General features: G+C 48.0%; 2 protein-coding genes across 2 annotated transcripts in view; both read left to right on the plus strand.

The window, feature by feature from the left end:
• LOC308172729 (NADPH--cytochrome P450 reductase-like) overlaps positions 1-16269 on the plus strand; it is a 155452-nt gene that overhangs the window by 53484 nt on the left and 85699 nt on the right. The gene's annotated exons all lie outside the window — the stretch shown is intronic.
• Positions 1071-14986, plus strand: dhx34 (DEAH (Asp-Glu-Ala-His) box polypeptide 34; the record flags this gene model as incomplete). The annotated part of the gene is made up of 16 exons (XM_080547445.1): positions 1071-1769; positions 3745-4056; positions 4479-4733; positions 5178-5280; positions 6097-6314; positions 7107-7281; positions 7938-8131; positions 8455-8556; positions 9195-9461; positions 9984-10157; positions 10639-10744; positions 10894-11000; positions 11590-11856; positions 13256-13435; positions 13938-14088; positions 14602-14986. The coding sequence occupies 16 exons, from the start codon at positions 1071-1073 to the stop codon at positions 14730-14732; spliced, it is 3441 nt and encodes a 1146-aa protein (XP_080403571.1). The 3' UTR covers positions 14733-14986.

Consider the following 16269-nt stretch of genomic DNA (forward strand, 5'->3'; position numbering starts at 1 on the left):
GTCTGGTAAAAAGGCACACAAGAAAACACCAATTACCTTGGATGGATTAGGTTACTCCCAACTGCAGTCCTCCCATGTGCGTTGATTTGAGTGGTGGTCCACTCTAAAACCGTGTTTGTTGCATGTAGGAACCTTTCTAACGTAGGACACTAAAGCTGGTGTACACGTTCCCTGTAGGACATGTTATTGTGTCGCACAGTAGTTAGAAAACTCTCCAGCCGAATGGTCGCCTAATGTTCTCAAGGTAATCATATAATAACTTAACTACAGAAAGATTTACTCTTTTTCAATCTGAGTCCAAACTACCAGCTAGAATAATCAGCCTCGTCCACAGTGTTTCGTTGATTTCAGCAGCTAAAGCAATCCCACCACTACCACATGTTGACATTTAGGTTGTGGAACTATACACATAAGACTTATTACTAATTGAAGTTACACATCATTCATTGTCTCATACTCGTTCCAAAAAAAGCCACAACAAACAGATGAATAGATTATTAACAGATGAACAGGCCTATGGCACAAATCGTGGAAAAACGAAGCATCGGTAATCTAAAAGAAGAGCGGTCGATGTTGTCTCTCTCAGCTGGGATGTGAATGAGGTCAGACACCTTATTATTACACCTTAAATATTACAGATCAGATGAATGAATGAATGGTCTTTATTGTCATTGATATAGTACAGGTACCATACAACGAAATTTGGGAGGGGGGCTCCCCTGGTGCTAGGAAAAAAATACTAAAAACAAGAGGGGAGAAGAGCTGGTTTACATAAATAAAGGCTATGTACACTATCCACTATACTATACTACTATACAAATAAAACACTGTGCTGTACTCTATGCTATAAATATCCTAACATTTCCTATCTCTGAACCTTCTGTACACGTGGGTTGTCATATTGCACATAGTATTATTGCACATTCATTTAAAGTGTCGCAGTTTGCAGGTTTGAAATGTTCACAGTTGACAGATATGTTCCCTGCCATCTAGCTCCCAACTCAACCTCTCCTGTCTCTACATGATGTCAGAGTAAAAGACTCTTAATAATCCACCTCGGAGGTCCAGAGATGGAGTCAGAGAGGAGGAGGGAGAGTCGCAGCTGGGACTGGGACAGCCCCCAGCACCGAGCTCAGCTGGACGAGATCTTCTTCCGGCCACATGACTACATCCAGGCCGGCAGCCCCGAGCACAGGGACTTCTGGGCTTTCTTTGACCGCTTCCAGAGGTTCAAGACCAAGAGGGACATGGCAGCCAGCAGACAGGAAGAAGACACGGATAATCAGACCGCCAGTGGAGGGGTAGATCTCTGTCTACCCAAAGACTATGACGCCCAGTATCGGATCAACGTGTCTGTGTGCACCAGGGATGTGGAGGAGCGTCATGGGCATGGCAGGTCTGAGCCCAGACACAGACCCAGGCAGAGCTCCTCAGGGCCGGGGGCTCAGGAGATAGCAGACTGCAGACTGGCCCTCCTCCACTTCCTGGACTTCAGCCAGCGGCAGAGCTTCGGGAAACTGGCCAAACTGTGCCGGGAGCAGAAGAACCTGCCCATCTTCCAGTACCGGGACCGGATCGTGGAGCTGGTCCGAGCCCACCCGGTGGTGGTGGTGGCGGGGGACACGGGCTGCGGGAAGTCGACCCAGGTGCCCCAGTACCTCCTGGCCTCTGGGTTCAGCCACATCGCTTGCACACAGCCCCGCCGGATCGCCTGCATCTCCCTGGCTAAGAGGGTCAGCTTCGAGAGCCTCAACCAGTACGGCTCCAAGGTATGTAGTCTTCATTTATTCATTCATTTGGCAGTCCCACTCATATTCATATAATTCATTTTATTGGATAGAGATAGTGAAGATAGACAGGAAGGTAAGGAGAAGAGGGCATGTCAGCAGGGCATGGCCCGGATTTGAACCCATGCCGACATGGGCATATGTGTGCACTGTAGACCACGGTGCTAGACCACTGGACCACCCCAGGCCACTATGTATTCATTTTACATCATATTGTTTTAGAGTATTTTCTGAATTGTAATTGTTAAGTGTTAGTGTACATTTATATTTGTTTTTGTATTTTGTGTTTAACCTTTATTTATGCAGGGGAGTCTCTCTGAGACCAGAGCCCTGCTTACAAAGGCCAGAAGAGAAACACAACAACAAAAACTTTTTAAACCATACTATGCGCTAGCTAGGTGAAACATAGCAGTACTTTGACACAGTCCATTACCAGCATCTTAAATTGCCTCAGAGACACTAAGAGAGTAGCCGACATTTCTAGAGAATCTTGGATTTTGTTACAGTATTGTGGTGCATTGAAAAAAACGAAAAGCGGCCCTAACTCCGATTTATAAAATGGCACGCTTTGTTGAATCGACCTGTATCTATCTACATTGTCTTACTGAACACTCAGCCTGGAACCATGTCTGGAACAGAGATGGAGATAAAACACTGCATGGCAGAACGTATATGTTTATATTTCTTGGGGCGGCTGTGTCTCAGGAGGTAGAGGCTGTGTCTCAGGAGGTAGAGGCTGTGTCTCAGGAGGTAGAGGCTGTGTCTCAGGAGGTAGAGGCTGTGTCTCAGGAGGTAGAGACTGTGTCTCAGGAGGTAGAGGCTGTGTCTCAGGAGGTAGAGGCTGTGTCTCAGGAGGTAGAGGTTGTGTCTCAGGAGGTAGAGGTTGTGTCTCAGGAGGTAGAGGCTGTGTCTCAGGAGGTAGAGGCTGTGTCTCAGGAGGTAGAGGCTGTGTCTCAGGAGGTAGAGGCTGTGTCTCAGGAGGTAGAGGCTGTGTCTCAGGAGGTAGAGCCGCCGTCTAATGATCGCAAGGTTGGCAGATCGGCGGTTCGAGCCCCCGGCTGGCCACATGCCGAGGTGTCCTTGGGCAAGACACTGAACCCCAAATTGCTCCCAGTGAGCGGGGCCGGCGCCTTGCATGGTAGCTTGGCCGCCACGGGTGTGTGAATGTGTGTGTGAATGAGAGGCCGTTGTAAAGCGCTTTGGATAAAGGCGCGATATAAGTGATAGGTTTGAATGATGTTTTCACAATGTTGTGAATATGTTTGTTGAAGAGTACATTTTGAAGAGTACATGTACTCTATACATTTCTGTATAATTCTGTGTATCACTGTGTGAACTTTGTACAGCCTGTCTCTGGGCTCTGTGTATTACTGTGTGAACTTTGTACAGCCTGTCTCTGGGCTCTGTGTATGAACTTTTCCTCACCCATTGTCCACTCCTTATCTTCAGCCCCACGTTGGGCGTCCACGTCGATGCATAGATTGTATATGATAGGGGCCTGTATATATGCTGTAGGGGAGTGTTGTGCAATGTTGTGCAATAGCCCCCTGAGTGTTGTGCAATGTTGTGCAATAGCCCCCTGACTTAAGGCCATAGTGACATCACAGGGGACGGCCCTCCTGACCATCTAGGTGACTGATAGGATCACAAACTGCCTCCTCCTTTCCTTTCTGTATGAGAATAAAAGACTGGCTCACAGGAGGAGAGATTAGTATGAATATGGGGTCTCTCGCAGGAGAGGCCTTATATTCGTCCTCCTTGCAAGTAAATAATAATCATGATTGAATCCGTGTCTCTTTGTTGTTTAAAGTCTACTACGGTCTGTTTGAACTAGCGATGGGTTAGCATGGCCTGCTTTACAACCAGGCTGACCAGAATATAGCATTTAACCCTACTAGAACCGAACAATAAGTCAGTCCGTTTAACCATTGATATATTTGGCTGCTGTTGCTTCCAGGTGGGGTACCAGATCCGCTTTGAGACCACCCGCACCCCGGCCACCAAGCTGCTGTTCCTGACGGAGGGGCTGCTGCTGCGGCAGATCCAGCAGGACGCCGGGCTGGCCCAGTACGAGGTTCTGATCGTGGACGAGGTCCACGAGAGGCACCTCCACTGTGACTTCCTGCTGGGGGTCCTGCGCTCGCTCCTCGCCGCCCGGCCTGACGTCCGCCTGGTCCTCATGTCCGCCACCATCAACATCAAACTGTTCTCTGAATACTTCAACACTGCCCCCGTGCTGCAGGTCCCCGGCAGGCTGTTCCCCATACAGGTCAGTACTGGACAGACAGGGTCATACAGGTCAGTATTGGAGGATCATGGGAATAGGCAGCAGTATACAAGATGGAGTATAACTATAATTTATATAGATTTACATGAATACATCTAGCGAGATTGAGAGCCTGTCTCTCTAGAAAAGTGATATGGGCAATTCCACGGTAACAGAATATCCCTGTGACTACATTTTTCAAACATATGCCAAACAAACGGCATGCAGGACATGTCCGTGGCCGGAATCGAACCGGGAGCCCTGGGGTTACATGGTCGACGCTTAACCCAGTACGCCACCTAAGCGCCCCGCTCACCCACTTGTTCCCTCCAGGTGAACTACCAGCCTGGTAAAGCTCTGACCCTCCTGTTCCCTCCAGGTGATCTACCAGCCCAGTAAAGCTCTCACCCTCCTCTTCTCTCCAGGTGATCTACCAGCCCATCCCCTCAGAGGAGCAGCCCTCGCGGTCTGAGAAGCTGGACCCCCGGCCGTACCTGCGCGTGCTGCAGGGCATCGACCAGCGCTACGCCGCGGAGGAGAGGGGCGACCTGCTGCTGTTCCTCAGCGGCGTGGCGGAGATCTCCACCATCCTGGAGGCGTGTCAGATGTACGCCACGCACACCCAGCGCTGGATAGTCCTGCCCCTGCACAGCACCCTCTCCCTGGCCCAGCAGGACAAGGTACTGACCCGCATACAGTCATGACCAAGTTTTTATTTCTTCACAATATTTTTATTATCATTTTTATATACCAAAATCAAAGAAAAAACAACAAAAGACAAAGAAAGAGAAACATACAATAACAAAGATCACAAACATAGACACACACAACCTGCATCAATTTTGGATTGAATAAAAAACAAAACAAATACAAAACTTTCCTCCACTTTGTATAAAGTATTCTATCCTACATGTTAGTCATGACCAAGTTGAATAAACTGCCCTTTACAGACTTTGATGGAGTTGAGGATGGTTAAACTCGTAGGGTTTTACAAACGCAAATTCAGTACAACTTTATATGGCCCCTTAACCGTAGGGGAAATGCGAATTTAGGGACTGTGAATTGTTGCCGTCGAAGGATAAATAATCCCTCCTTAACCGTGTGTTAACTTGTCATCTCTGCAGGTGTTTGACATCTCTCCTCCGGGGGTGAGGAAGTGCATCATCTCCACCAACATCGCAGAGACGTCCGTCACCATCGACGGGGTGAGATTTGTTGTGGACTCGGGTAAGGAACCAGGGTGCACTGCAACACTCCACTACACAGGCAGGAAGTGGGCGGTAACAACTACACAGTGGCGAAAAAAGTGGCACGGTGGTCAGGGCCTTTTATCAATCAGTGAGGGAAAATGGGAGTAATAGTAGTAATAGTAATAATAATAATAATAATGATAATAATAATAATAATAATAATTAATTGTATTTATATAGCTCAAAGGGGCTCAAAGACGCTGACAATATGGGGAAAACAGAAAACACAGAAACAACAAGCAACAGATAACATGAGCACATAGAACACAGAGTTAACGAACAGGCACAGGGAACAATTAACACAGTAATGTCAAGGGGGGGGAGGTGGGTGGCAGGGTTAGGGGAGATGGTTAGGGGTAGGGGAGGTTGTATGCATGTCCAGGGGGGGAGGGGGGTGGCAGGGTTAGGGGACATGGTTAGGGGTACGGGAGGTTGTATGCGTGGGAGAACAGGTAGGTTTTGAGGTGGGATTTAAAAGTGGAGAGTGAGGGTGAGTCTCTGATAGGGCTTACACACCGGCAGTTCCGAATGCCGGTTCGCGTTCGCGTACCGAAACCTCCGAACGTTGGCGCTGTCTGGCGAACGATACACTGGTATGAACGCGGGCTCGTTCGCCAGACAGCGCCAACGTTCAGAGGTTTCGGTACGCGAACGCGAACCGGCGTTCGGAACTGCCGGTGTGAAAGAGGCCTGAGTGGTTGAGGGAGAGAGTTCCAGAGGCGGGGTGCAGCTCGTGAAAAGGCACGGCCTCTGAAGCAGGCATCGAGTTCATCACTGTCGTGTCCCCCTGTAGGGAAGGTGAAGGAGATGAGTTTCGACCCCAAGGCCAAGATGCAGCGTCTGCAGGAGTTCTGGATCAGCCAGGCCAGCTCAGAGCAGAGGAAGGGCCGGGCGGGCCGGACCGGGCCAGGGGTGTGCTACCGCCTCTACGCAGAGTCAGACTACGAGGCCTTCGTCCCCTACGCGGTCCCAGAGATCCACAGGGTGGCGCTGGACTCTCTGGTCCTCCAGGTAAATGGAAAAATTACGTTTTTAGTGCCTTCATGTTAAGTCCTCAAAAAAAGTTCCGAAACGTTATTTCGGTTGATTATTCCTCCCCTCTAATATTACCAATTGGTATTGTATATTATATCGTTGGAAAGGCAGATTAGTCACCTTTACAACGAGGTACAACTTGTAAGGATCATGCATTCTTGGAATGAGCAACACAGCTAGACTAGACACATAGTATACTGTAATATGGATATTATCATCCTCTTCCAAAATGACGTAAGCTTTCCCAGGTTTACTGGGAAAAATAAAAATATATATTGTGTCTTATACAACGGATAGATCCGGTCCATTGTCTCTATTGGTCAGTTTGCATTCCAGCCGTGCTGATATCCATGACATACGCACGGCTAAATGGAATGTTGACACATCTTTTCATATTACTCCGCGTTTGTTTATATTACTATTATCGAAGTTACATTCTTACCGTTGCTTAGCAACCGATAAACAACTGTTCAGCGGATGAATACACTTACAATAAAACATAGTTCCATTAAAATACATTAATTAAAAGTTTGTCTTGTCTTTCTTTTGTGAAATATTGATAGATAAATGTGGTAACCGTTGTATAAAAGCGTTATGGAACAAGAAGCCGTGGTATATGGTGGATATCGGCACAGCTAGGGGGTGTATATATAACGGGACTCCGCTTTGCGTCGTGCCTAATCACCCCGCTAGCTGTGCCGATATCCATGATATACCATGGCTTCTCGTTCCATAACGCTTAATTAACACGCTTGGTGTCTTTTGCAGATGAAGAGTATGAATGTAGGAGACCCACGCTCTTTTGTATTCATCGACCCTCCTCCCGCGGCCAGCATCCAGACTGCAGTGACCTACCTGAGGGACCAGGGGGCGCTAGACGCCCGTGGGGAGCTCACCTCCATCGGGAGGCTGCTGGCTCAGCTGCCTGTGGACGTAGTCATAGGTAAACCACCTGAAGCCACGCCCACGTCCCAGTTATGAGCTGCAATGGACCTATTGCTAAGCCACGCCCCCTTTGAGAACTCGGACAAACAAACAACGCTTCACTGACAGTGACTGACTGACCGACCGTGACTGAATGACATTCAATGACTTACAATGGCGGGAGTTCAAATGTTCTAAGTTTTTTAAAGATGATAAGAATATTTAGTCTAGAAGCTTTCCACCATCAGATATTAGCAAGTTGTTTGTCCGAGTTTTCTGCCTGTAGTGACTTTTGCTGTGATATGATTAGACAATTTATATTTTGGGGCGTGGCTTAGCGATAGGTCTATTATGACTACATACATTCAATACCTCCTGCATAATGACCTGATCTTTCTCCCCTGACCTCTGTGTGTGTGACTTGAACCCTGACCCCCCTGTGTGTGTGACTTGAACCCTGACCCCCCTGTGTGTGTGTGACTTGAACCCTGACCCCCCTGTGTGTGTGACTTGAACCCTGACCCCCCTGTGTGTGTGACTTGAACCCTGACCCCCCTGTGTGTGTGACTTGAACCCTGACCCCCCTGTGTGTGTGACTTGAACCCTGACCCCCCTGTGTGTGTGACTTGAACCCTGTGTGTGCCCCTGACCCGTGTGTGTGTGTGTGGGTTCCAGGTAAGATGCTGGTCCTGGGCTCTGTGTTTAACCTGGTGGAGCCGGTGTTGACGGTGGCGGCGGCTCTCAGCGTCCAGTCTCCATTCCTGCGCAGCGCCCAGCACAACCCGGACTGTGCCACGACCCGCCAGCCCCTGCTCAGCGACCAGGGAGACCCTTTCACCCTGCACAACACTTTCAACGCCTGGGTGCAGGTCCGTCTGAAAAAATAAATAAAAATAAAAAGCGGTTTAGAAGAAGGTTTTCCTTCTATCAATGGCCCCTGGCCTGAGCTAGATTACTCTTCCTGCTACGACTGGTGGATTGATGATTCCCTTGCTTAGTCAAATGTATCGATTGTAAGTCGCTTTGGAATAAGGCGTCTGCTAAATGCCAAAAATGTAAATGTAAAGTCTGTGAACCAGGAGACACTGAAACTATGGGGTTTCCACATGTACCACCATAAGACTGAATGTTTTGCAGCGTTTTGTGCATCTTTAATGGAACAGTGGTTAACAGGACTGTGATTGGTTAACAGGTGAAGGGTGAGAGGGGGGGGGGCTCCAGGAAGTGGTGCAGGAGGAGGGGTGTGGAGGAACAGCGCCTGTACGAGATGGTCAACTTACGCAGGCAGTTCAAGGTAAGAGAGACCCATCCTACTAAATGCGTGTGCAAGTTTTTTTGTTTTTTTTTACTTAATTTTTATTCCAGTTTCAGCAATTTGTACAATCATGTCATGTTTTGTCTACTGTTTTTTCCATTCTTTTAGCTGTACACGTATGGTCTGTGAATGTGGTTCACAGCAAGACACACAGCAAAAATTAGCGATCAACAAAAACATTGAGATGTCAGTGACGGAATAAAAGTAAAGATTTTGAAAAGAAAGAAAAAGGGTAGGGGGGGTAGGCTCGTGTGTGCGTGTTTAACACTAGAACAGCCGTGCCTTTTTTACTTACTTAAAGAGCCGCCTAACCCTAACCCTCTTTACAATGCTCAAGCTGCTACTTACACACAACGACCACTAGTTGGCGCGTCTTGTAAATTAGCCTGCTTCCTACACAGAAAAACTGCAAAATAGCTTTATATTAGCTTATCCTGATGTGATTTTGAAAATGTAAGGATACTGGGTGGTAGAACGCACATATCTAGGAAAAGTCATGAAAGGAGGGTCCTGAAATTTGATCGAGTGCAAAGAAATACACATTTTTCTTTACTCACATGGCTGTTCTAGTGTTAAAGTTTATGGTACAGTATCGTCCCTCTCTGCTCTGTCGACAGGAGTTGCTGAGGAGCCACGGCCTGCTGGATGTTGTGGATCGCAGGGCGCCCTCTGGTGGCGGCAGGGAGCAGCGCAGGGAGAGGCTGAGCGAGAGGAGGAAGCTGCACCAGCTGAAGAGAGACCACGACCTGCAGGAGGGCGGGCGCCGCAAGGTCCTGAGGCTGACCGAGGGCCAGGAGGGAGAGGGGTCGTCTGGGTCAGACGCGGAGGACACAGGCGGGGCCAAGAAGGACAAGGACGGCGCAGGACAGGGCGTAGACATACAGGTGAGACTCAGAGAGGCCAGAGAACAGGGTTCCCACGGGTCCTTGAAATCCTTGAAAGTTTGTGAATTTGAGAAAAAGAAATCAAGGTCTTAAAAAGTTTTTGAAAATAGACATGGGTCATTGAAGGTGCTTGAATTCCTCTTTCTCACTCGCTATATAAGTCAGTCTGTTTACCATTTATCATGTGATATCACAGTGTTCTGGTCTGGTTCTGTCCTGCCTCAGGTGTTCCACACGAGGAACAAGCAGGGTGTAGTCATCCACCCCACCAGTGTGTCCAACCTATTAAACCTTGGACCGTATTAAACCTTGGACCGTATTAAACCTTGGACCGTATTAAACCAGACCTACATCCAAATCAAACAAAACTGCGCCCCTGAACCTTATGTCACCGTCTACCCATCTAGGGTCACTGACATCGCCTCTGCAGCTGTCCTTATTTGGTCATGGTTTTTGACACTGTGATGTGTGTGTGACTGGCCCCGCCCCCATACATGTGTTTGTCTGGCCCCGCCCATACAGGAAGTGAAGTTCAAGCTGCGCCACAACGTGTCAGAGCTGCGGGAGGCCACGGGGGCCAGCCAGGACCTCTCCTCCCGCCAGCAGGCGCTGCTCAAACTGCTTCTGTGCCGGGGGCTCTACCCCCAGCTGGCCCTGCCCGACGAACACAACGCCACGCGCAAGGACTCTGAACAGGTCAGCCCTAACCCTAACCCTAACCCTGACGTCTAACCCTGACCCTAACCCTGACCCCAGTCAAGGACTCTGAACAGGTCAGCCCTAACCCTAACCCTAACCCTGACGTCTAACCCTAACCCCGGTCACCCCAGGCCTTTTCACTGCGTGTGTGTGAGAGCAGTCTCTGTGTGTGATCATGGGGCGTCTGTGTCTCAGGAGGTAGAGCCGCCGTCTAATGATCGCAAGGTTGGCAGATCGGCGGTTCGAGCCCCGGCTGGCCACATGTCGAAGTGTCCTTGGGCAAGACACTGAACCCCAAATTGCTCCCAGTGAGCGGGCCGGCGCCTTGCATGGTAGCTTGCCGCCATTGGTGTGTGAATGTGTGTGTGAATGAGAGGCCGTTGTAAAGAGCTTTGGAATAAGGCGCCATATAAGTCAGTACATTTACCATTTATCATGTGATATCACAGTGTTCTGGTCTGGTTCTGTCCTGCCTCAGGTGTTCCACACGAGGAACAAGCAGGGTGTAGTGATCCACCCCACCAGTGTGTTCGCCACCGACCCAGAGGTTCTGCACACCCCTGGGCAGGAGACCAGAGAGACGGGTGAGACTGGCCTGTAGGTCTTTATATACATGACATCATGACCTCGTCTGCAGAGCAGGTTAAGACATCATGCCCTGACATTAGACCTCAGCCCTCTGATCTACTGTTTTATACCCCCCCCCCCCTCTGTCCCTGACCTCTGACCCCAGGGTCTGGTACACCGGAGAGCAGCAGACACCAGCTGCTGGCCTTCGTCACTCTGCTGGAGACCAATAAGCCCTATGTGTCCAACTGTGTGCGTGTCCCAGCCCTGCAGGTCAGTACAGCTGTGTGTGTGTCCCAGCCCTGCAGGTCAGTACAACTGTGTGTGTGTCCCAGCCCTGCAGGTCAGTACAGCTGTGTGTGTGTCCCAGCCCTGCAGGTCAGTAGTCGTGGGGTCTCCATGCTCACGGCTCCCTAACCCTCTAACCCTCTAACCCTCCAACCCTGACCCTCTAACCCTCTAACCCTCTAACCCTCTAACCCTCTAACTCTCTATAACCCTCTAGCCCTCTAACTCTCTCACCCTCTAACCCTCTAACCGTCTAACCCTCTAACTCTCTAACCCTCTAACCGTCTAACCCTCTAACTCTCTAACTATCTAACCCTCTAACCCTCTAACTCTCTATAACCCTCTAACCCTCTAACTCTCTATCCCTCTATCCCTCTAACCCTCTAACCCTCTAACTATCTAACCCTCTAACTATCTAACCCTCTAACCCTCTAACTATCTAACCCTCTAACCCTCTAACTATCTAACCCTCTAACCCTCTAACCCTGTGTGGTGACCGTTAACGCTAGATGTCCCTGAGGTAACTGTGCATGTATGATGCTGATTCATTGAGTTGATTGTCCCTCTGTCGCAGGCTCTGCTGCTGGTGGCTAACTCGCTGGACAGTAACGCTGACTGCACGCGTCTGGTGGTGGACGGCTGGCTGGAGCTGGGCCTGAGTGACGGAGAGGGGGCTCTGCGGCTGCTCTCCACCTCCCTCACCCTCCGGGCCGACTGGGAGCGCCTCCTACAGGCCCAGCTGGGGAGGGGCACCGCCGGGGAGCTGGCAGGACCAGGAGTCTCCCAGAGGGACCTGGAGAAGCTGAGCGAAGGCCTGGTCCGCTTCCTGCTCTACACTGAGGTCAGAATAATAATGATGCTTTTTTATTTGTATTGCACTTTTCATTCAAAAGAATCTCAGAGTGCTACAGAGTAAAAAAAAAAAAAAAAAAGCCTAAAACATAATACGTTAAAAACAAAAACAGCCTAAAACATAATGGGCCCTATTATGCACTTCTTAACTTGCCGTCTTAAGTCTTAATTAAGACGCACCGCCAGGTTAAGACCTACCGCCACCCTTATTATGCGCTTCATACACGCTACTGCTATTATGCAGGTGTCGATAGGCGCCCACACATAAGACGTAAGACTCCCGTGCATATATTACTCATTGTGGGAGTGTTCATATGTTAATGAAGTGCACTAGGCGCCCCTGCTATTATGCGATCTGACTTTGCTCCTAGCGCTAAGAAGTGGTTTGAAAAGTTCTTAAGTTTAGACTTCATGCACGTTTTGAAACACGAGCGCGCCTCCGCGGTTTGCGCATGCATGTGGGCACACATGAACACGCACGTGGCTCCACGGCAAGACGTCAATTACGGTCACAGTATAAATGCCACCACTGGCAAATGTTAAGCCAGAGAGAGAGAACAATGGAATATATCCTAGGAAGGAATTATGATAGACGAAGACGGCGCGCCGAGCGCATATACCGGCAACGACTTTGTTACCTCGGATTCGTGATCTAAGCATTTTAGCGCTTTCAATTGATGATCCAACTGTTAATAATGCTATAATATATTGCAATTACAATTATATTATAGCCTATTATTAAAATATGTATAATATAGCCTATATATATATTCTTTTATTCTGTTTACAGAGCAGCAATGCTTGTATGAGCTGCGCTTCACCCGTCAGGCAGTAACTGACGTCATGCACGAGCTTGTTACTTTCTTCTGCAGAGAAGCGCGCTGACCTCCTTCTTAGGACTTGGGAATGGCACCTGGCACCTGGCACGCTGATTGGGTTGATTGAGAAGACGCCCAAAACACACCCATGACTAATTTCTTTGCTTAGCGCCGGGTTTTAGGCGCCCACTACCGCACGCATAATAGCAAAGTGGCCTTGACCACGCCTCCACGTCTTAAGTTTAGATTTACCGCCTCGTCTTATTGCTTAAGACTTATGAAGTGCATAATAGGGCCCAATAAGATCTCTACTTCAACCTAAGTAATTTCAAATCCAAACATTTGGAGTATTGAGCCAAAAGATGGAAGTAGTTCACTGTCCCATTACTGATGCAGAGCGCTGTATGTAAGCCAGTACGCTATGGGTTTGGCACAGTTTTGTGAAACCCAGAAGATCCCCACTGTGTTTACATGTAACAGATACAGAAGATGACCTGGTGAGGTCCTGTGTTTACATGTAACAGATACAGAAGATGACCTGGTGACCTCACCATCTTGTTGTCTCCCCAGGTCAGTTACAGCCTGCAGCGCCTCACGGCCTTCCAGACCACGAACCTGTACGTCGGCCCCCAGCCTCCCTCAGAGCTCTCTGAGGCCCCCGGCACCTTGTTCCCTGGTCTAGAGACTCAGCCTGACCCCATCAAAGGAGGACTGCGTGTCACCAACTACTTCACATACAACTGTCTGACTGTGAGTGTTCTCCACTGAGCTGCACCCCGCCTCTGGAACTCTCTCCCTCAGCCACTCAGAGACTCACCCTCACTCTCCACTTTTAAATCCCACCTCAAAACCTACCTGTTCTCCCATGCATACAACCTTCCCTACCCCTAACCATCTCCCCTAACTCTGCCCCCCCCCCTCCTCCCCCCCTGGACTTGCATACAACCTCCCATACCCCTAACCATCTCCCCTAACCCTCCCCCCCTGGACATTGCTGTGTTAATTGTTCCCTGTGCCTGTTCGTTAACTCTGTGTTCTATGTGCTCATGTTAACTGTTGCTTGTTGTTTCTGTGTTAATGTTTTTCCCATATTGTCAGCGTCTTTGAGCCCCGGAAAAGCGCTATATAAATACAATGAATTATTATTATTATTATTATTATTATTATTATTATTATTACCTTTGGTAATGTTGCAGGTCAGTAGGAGTGGTGTGGGTATTTTAACAGCCTAAACCCCCCGTGTTGTTCTCAGGACTCTAAGGATCTGTACAGTGAATGTCTGCGCACGTTCTGGACCTGCCCAAACTGCGACCTGTACATGCCTCTCACACCCCTGGAGCGCATGAGACACGAGGCCTCCTGCAGGCCAGCTGGGGAACTGCAGCCGCTGCAGGAGAAGGAGGGTGAGAGGACTGGCCTTCCCAGATCTTCTTCTGCTTTCAGCTTTTCAATGTCACAATGTCATAATGTTCCTTCAAGACTTTACCGTTACCTTTGCCGTTGCATTATTTTACTGTTTCATACCCTAACAGACAAATGCCATCAGTTAGGAATGATATTACTATTGACATGATACTATTGACGAATGGTTTTACCACCCCCCAACACTGTGTCTCCTGAGACACCTGCTTTTCCCCTATACTGTGTCTCCTAAGACTCTACTGTCCCCCTTGTACTGTCTCTCCAGCACAAAAAAATAAAAAAAACTTTTTCACAACGACTGCCAGTGGCCCCTGGCCTGAGCTAGATTACGCCTCCTGCTAGAACTGGTGAATTGATGATTCACTTGCTTAGTCAAATGTATTGATTGTAAGTCGCTTTGGAATAAGGCGTCTGCTAAATGCCAAACATGTAAATGTAAAATGTAAATGTAAAGGTTTGCCACTAAATGACTAACAATCTTTTCCTCTTTTCAGAGCCAGAGGTTCCCCTCTGCTCGTCCTCCTCCAGGCTGACCAGGGTGTACCACTGTGACGTCTGCGACACAGACCTGACCCTCACATCCACTGAGATCCTCAAACATAAGAGACAGCACGCTGCTGTGTGACAGCGCCCCCTAGAGGAGCAAACATAAGAGACAGCACGCTGCTGTGTGACAGCGCCCCCCCGAAGGAGCCGTGTGGACCTACAGCCTTTCATCTGCCAGGGCCTTGTTTATAACGTGTAAAAATTTACTTTTATTCAAAATGTCCTTTTTGTAGCTCATCTTATTTTATGCAATTTTTACTATTTTTAATGTCTTACTTTGCATCTACGGCCTCACAGTTCTCACTGTGATTATCCTACTTTGTTTTCATCTCATTCGGTTTTTATGTTCTCAGTTTATTGCTAAAGTCAGGTGTGTTGTGTTGTATCTGTGTTTGAAATGTGCTACATAAATAGTTTGATTTCATTATTCATTATTATTTCTCTTTATATCCTAGGTTTCCCTCTCTATCCTAGGTTTCCCTTTATATAGGACATAGAGAGAAACCTAGGATAGGGTAACAAATTACAAGTGAATTGGGTTCTCCATGTTAGGAGTAGAGGGAGAGAGACAGAGCTATTTCATTGAGGAAATTACTTTCAGTACAAATGATTTCAGTCGCCACTTTCAGTACAAATTATTTATCAAATTCCATAATAAAGATCACACCTTGAACAACCAACCAGATTGGTTAGACTCAACTGGCCTTCTAAAGCAAGGTTAGTTAATCCCATGATTGATTTGACACAGGAATCATGAATTACACTCTCATAGATGCAGTTTATACCAGTAAATTTAAAATTTTTGGCGAACACATTCTGAAGCTGTCTAAAGCACATGTAACGCTGCCCTCTAGTGGACAAATTGTTAAACCATTATAAACAGGCTGAAATAAAATGAAGCGATATTAACCCTACTGCTCTGGACCTTCAATCAAACCTGTTTACTAACACATCTACACTCACCAAACGCTTTATTAGGAACACTATACTAGTACTGGGTAGGGCCTCCCTTTGCTATCGAAACAGCCTCAATTCTCTGTGGCGTTGATTCCACAAGATGTTGGAAACATTCCATTGAGATTCTGGTCCATTCAATCCATGACATGATCGCATCAGCCAATTCCTGCACAAAGGTGTTTTATTAGATTCAGATCTGGTGACTGGGAAGGCCACTGAAGAACACTGAACTCATTGTCATGTTCATGAAACCAGTTTGAGACGACTTTTGCTGTGTGACATGGTTCATTATCATGCTGGAAGCAGCCATTAGAAGATGGGTACATTGTGGACATGCAGGGAAGCACATGGTCAGCTACAACACTCAAATAGGCTGTGGCATTCAAGAGATGATTGATTAGTATTAATGGGCCCAAAGTGTGCCAAGAAAACATTCCCCACACCATTCCACCACCTCCATCAGCTTGGACTGTTGACACAAGGCGGTGTTCCATGGATGTCCACAGGTGTTCCTAATAAAGTGTTCAGAGAGTGTATATAATAACAGTATATTTGTTAACTGACAGTGTAATCACATTTAAATGGTGAACAGCACAGCCCTTGGGTCTGGTGGTTGAAGTCAGACCCTCCCGTTCCTTCATGATCTGAATCTGAAGCAT

Source organism: Nansenia antarctica (genome assembly GCF_963989245.1).
Source record: "Nansenia antarctica genome assembly, chromosome: 17".
Taxonomy (NCBI): Eukaryota; Metazoa; Chordata; class Actinopteri; order Argentiniformes; family Microstomatidae; genus Nansenia; species Nansenia antarctica.